The sequence below is a fragment of the Eptatretus burgeri genome, unplaced genomic scaffold (genome assembly GCF_056783735.1).
Source record: "Eptatretus burgeri isolate ZD-2024b unplaced genomic scaffold, Ebu_testis_v1 Ebu_testis_scaffold_30, whole genome shotgun sequence".
Taxonomy (NCBI): domain Eukaryota; kingdom Metazoa; phylum Chordata; class Myxini; order Myxiniformes; family Myxinidae; genus Eptatretus; species Eptatretus burgeri.
Genome location: NW_028221980.1, coordinates 257501 through 262500, shown reverse-complemented (window position 1 = coordinate 262500; position 5000 = coordinate 257501). Strand labels below are relative to the sequence as shown.

At 45.6% G+C, this 5000-nt stretch overlaps 1 protein-coding gene across 1 annotated transcript in view; it reads left to right on the top strand.

The window, feature by feature from the left end:
- LOC147007750 (uncharacterized) overlaps positions 1–5000 on the top strand; it is a 14730-nt gene that overhangs the window by 9389 nt on the left and 341 nt on the right. Inside the window, exons 3-4 of the mRNA XM_085866487.1 lie at positions 694–2978; positions 3026–5000. The exon at positions 3026–5000 is cut by the window's right edge and continues 341 nt beyond it. Coding sequence (XP_085722613.1) covers positions 694–2978; positions 3026–4586 — 3846 coding nt within the window. The 3' untranslated portion in view covers positions 4587–5000. The remainder of the gene's footprint in view (positions 1–693; positions 2979–3025) is intronic.

The window sequence follows — 5000 nt, the reverse complement described above, 5'->3', positions numbered from 1 at the left end:
GAATACACGAAGTCATCACTCTCCGGAAGCCCGTACGTTGTAACCCGTAATGAGGAACGCGACTGAGCTTCCCTTCCCCATCGGCCACGCCCACGCAACAACGTGTCTTGTCATTGGTTTGGTAAATAAATGGCCATAACTTGGGAACCACTTCTCCGATTAATATCAAACCTTGAAAAGGCACATCCTCAGGGCCCAAGCAATATACCTGGCAAGTTTCAATTAGATCGGACCAGTGGTTGTCAAGAAACAGCGGTCACACACACACACACACACACACACACACACACACACACACACACACACACACACACACACACACACACACACACACACACACACACACACATTGCTGTAATTATAGATAGATGCATACTTTTCAGCCAAAATTTAATCTGAAGCATGCATTGATCGTATAAAAAAAGAAAATGGAGGGAGAAAGAAATTCAGGGTCATTGGGGTTTGGGGCAGTTGTCCCGCAAGCCGCCCCACTGTATGTGCTGCCTCCGCTTCACTGTTTTAATGAAAGAGATACATTTTAAAGGAAAAATTCCAGTACTATTCAATGTGATCAAATTATGAAGATTATATACCTTTTATATATGTTTATCTGTGCGGGATTAAAGATTACATGGATATCAGCTTTGGAACGAGTTCCACAGCTCGTGATTGTGTACGAAATATATTCCGCAGATACCATCCCCCAACGACAATACAGCCATTGATATTCCTGGTACGTGTACAGTTACGCTGCTTGGACACGTGATCTCAAGTGGGGGTTCTGGGCCTGTGCCTCCTAATCTTCGCCTCCAAGGTTCCTCATTTAAAGAAATTGAGAGTCGTCTCTTTTGTGGTGAGTTTTACGGGGGTCTACAGATCAGCAGTTGTGAAGGTGGTGGTGATCTCTGCGTGGTCATGAATGGCCTGATGTTCCAGGAAAGCAAAGGAAAGGTTTCAGTGGTACGCGATGTCAGAGAGCCTCCGACAATAAATGTTCTCGCTGAGCACCTGACCGATATCCAGTTTGCCCTGATTGCGGCGGAGTCCCGTCTCAACTTTCTACTGGCAAGCCCCAATCTTCAGTGTCAAAGTCTACAGCTCGTGAAGCAGTTTTTGATTTGGCTTGCTGGGGTGGCAGGCAGTCACTCTCAGTACCAGGACAGCCAGCTGGGTGCTTTAGAGGCCAGGGCAACGTACCTTGCAAATGTGGCCATCAACAGCCAACGGGCTGGGCCGCCCGTTCCTTATCTGCGGTATGAAGCATACAAAGATGTAGTGAACAACGTCCAGAATGTCCTTCTTACAGCTTCCGATCAGTTGAAAGACTACCAGAACAGAATTATGGTGAGGAAGGCTGAGGAGCGTGCGGTGGACAGAGATAAGGCCCTCAACGAAAACATCATCAGATCTGGAAAACTTCTCCAAGACTACATCAGCACACAGGCCAATTACCAGCAGAACATGGAACACATGTTTTCCAGTATCAGCAAGGAAAAAGAGAAAGAGATGGACACGGCCATCCAGCAAGTAGCCAAGTTGAACGTCAGCCTAGTCGCGCAGCGCACTGCTGTTGAAGAAGCCATCATCAACTACCAAGATGCTGTCAGTGACTGGCAGAAGCAGGAGATAATCAAGGCTGCCATTAACATAGCCTCCAACATATTTTCCCTTGCCTTCACGATGGCTGCACCAGCAACGTCAATTCTTGCTCTCGAGAGTCTTGGTAAAACAGTGCAGAAAATACAGAAATTAGTCCAGGTGTTTGATGCCGTCATCAAGACCTACAAATCCATCAAGGCCCTTCCCTCAAACCCACAGCAGGTTGTTTGTGCATTGAAGGACATAGGTCCAAATGGCCTGGATATGCCTTCCTCACTCGAATGGGATGAAATGAAGGTCAACTTTGATGCCACTCTCTCAACTGGACCAGACATTGGTGCAAAGATCTCACTTTCCGCTGCCTTTGCAGTCCTTGTCCTTCGTGGTAAAATGCTGCTGCAAGCTCAGAAAACCGTTCAGGAAATTGCGGCAGATCTGTCGTCAGCTCAGCAGCGAATCACACTCCATAACAACCAAAAGAGGCGACTTGATGATCTGAAGGCCAACCTGAATGCGAAACCAGAGGAGCTTGATGTCAGTAAAATTGACCTGATTGGGCTGTCCGGTCAGCTGGTTTTCTTTGAGCGTCAGATGCTGATGACTTTGGCGTCCACCCTGGTCATACAGGACAGGGCCTTGCAGTATGAGTATCTTCGTCCACCGACTCTAATCAATTCCTTCACGATGCTTGATCTGCAGCTTGCCATATTCAATCAGTCACAAAGTATCAACCAAGGAATGACAGCTCAACCACTACCAACACATCACGACCTCCCAATCATATATGAAATCCATGGTGTCAAACCGGAAAGCATCATCAATGGAAAGCACTTCACATTTAACATTTCTTGCAACAATCGCGAGTTTGCACCATACAACTACGTCCGTGTGAAGAGTGTCACAGTAGAAATTGGTGGTATTACTTCCACCAAAAGTGGCAAATACTACACAGAGCTTGTCTTTGATGGGGATCCATTCTTTGATCGTGGCTTCAACAGTGAGATGCTAAAATTTCAGTCAACGTCTCGTATTTACACAGGACTTCACGATGTTGGCTCCAGTAGCCATGTGGTGCCTGATGAGCCAGTTGCTGAGGAGAGCAAATATGCATTCATCGTCACATCTGGTGAGGACCCTTTTGGTGGGAAGGTTTCGAGCATCACCCCTTTCTCGGCTTGGCAGGTGTCTCTGCCCAAAACTGTGAGCAATGAAGACATCCAGTTTGACAATTCCTCCCGCGATGTCACTGTCCGTCTAATATTTTACATCTATGCTCAGTTGAAGGAGACTTGTATCTCTGCATCAGAAAGGCACCTGCTTTCTCTGCTGAACCTTGTACGTGGAGAATATGCCCAAGCTGCTCATTCCTCTGCTTCAAAGTTCAAAGCAAAGGAATCTAAGAATATCCAACCAATGAAGAGTGAAGAGCTCATTACAAATGCAACTGCTTCAGTGATGTATGCTGCACCTCAATCATTCCAAGCTTACTCTTCCCCACAAACTCGACAGACGTCTCTGTAAATGACGTCCTCAGCATGATGTCAGGGAAGTCAGTCTGTGCTGGATGGGATGTTGTATTCTCCATGACAGTTCAACAAGTGAATGACCAACTGCTCCGTCAGTACAATGACCGAGTCGGAAATCCACAGTTCATGAGGGAAACGGGAAATATCATCAATGAAAGGAAGACGTCTGAGGGTGTGACAACCAAGACTGTCTTCAACTTCAAGTTCAATGCCCCCAGACTGCAGTTCCTCCTCAATAATTCCACTTCTGCCCAAATATTTTTGCCCATCCAGTCCGGTCACTATGAATACTCCATCTTGGCAAACAATGTATGGATCCCTGTTTCCAAAGTAGATGTGAAGGAGACCGAAAAGTCATACATCCAGGGAAGTCTTCCCCTCGCTGTTATGCCTGGTTCGGTCACATCTCAGCAAAATGTTGTCATCAGGCTGAATGGTGGTACCTTCGTAGCTAAGGATTTTGAAGCTGGCGTTTCAAACCCGACGCTTGGTCTTGCACTGACTGATTACTTCATGAATTTGAAGGATGGTTATGAGGTCTATAATCTGGGCACACTCGATCTCCGTGGAATCGCGCTCCTCAAATCCATGACACCGACTGACTTCAAATTCAACATCCAACACACGAGCAGCAACCGTGATCTTCTGCAACTGTTCATTGCTACCACGGGAAAACTGCAGTCAATGACAGCACTCTATTTGCAAGAGCCGATCCCATCAAAATATCAAAGCTCCTTGATTATCAACTCAAAGATCTTCTTTCAGGATGTGCTGTCGAACTCTGTTGGCGATGGTGGACTGGGTCTCGTCCTGGAAGCAGCAGAGCCGGCTAACAATGGCAATCAGGACAAAAGTTGGTCTTCTAAAGCGACTGCTGGTTCCATATCCACTCCATTTCCTGAAACCATTGTGCCACTGGAAGAAATGTTTCCATGTACAGTCAGAGTCAAAAACGATGCAGTAGCCGTGAACCTCACTGGCATGAAGTTTGAAACTGGAGACAGGAAGTCAAACTGGAATCCCAAGATGATTTACAAAATTGGGGAGCAGAGTTATCCATTCATGTTTGTGAGGAAATCACAGTTTGTAGGACATGAAGAAGTTTCAGAACATTCCCTGAAAGCTTGTATTGATATGAACAGCAGCCTACCACTCAATGTCATTGGGTCGGGGCAGAATCAAAAGGTCCAAATCGCTGCCATCTCATCCTCTGTGAATATCACAGGGAACCTGGAGCCCCCGGCTGGGGCATGCCAATGCAATGACCGAGAGATGCAGAAGATGTTCCTGGAAAATATGAGGAAGTACGTCCCCGCCAAGCTGAGCAAGGCTTTCAACCAGCCATTTGACACCATATCCCTGTTCGCCCTGAAGAACCTGCTGTTCCCAGCCAGTAATATGATTAACATGTTGGAAGCCTTTGTACCTGGGGATATGGTTGTCTTCGGTAACTTCACCTGAAACACTCAGATTGAATGAACGAATTTTAAAAGTTGCTTTTGTGTTTTTTAGCAATCCTTGTGCAAATGGGTCAGTTCTAACAATCAATATTTTTGCATATGATGGGAAAGGGACTCGTTTAAGTTGTGTGACCTGTGTTTGATTGAAAATATATATATTTCTCATTAAAAATAGATATCGTAACTCACTTTCTTTTAAACTCCGTAAAGGCTTTTGTGATGGGAGGATGACTTGATTCACCTACCTTTACAATGAGAGCCATCTTTTGTGTGATTGGCTGTATTTTTAAATTAGTGCATGACATGAGAGCCGGTATCGGGTAGTTGGGTCCTTAATAAATGTTTAGCATAAGCTTTGGTTTCAGTGTAAAAATAATTGGTCACATGTCTAAGTTTATTTAGCAGATGAAAACTG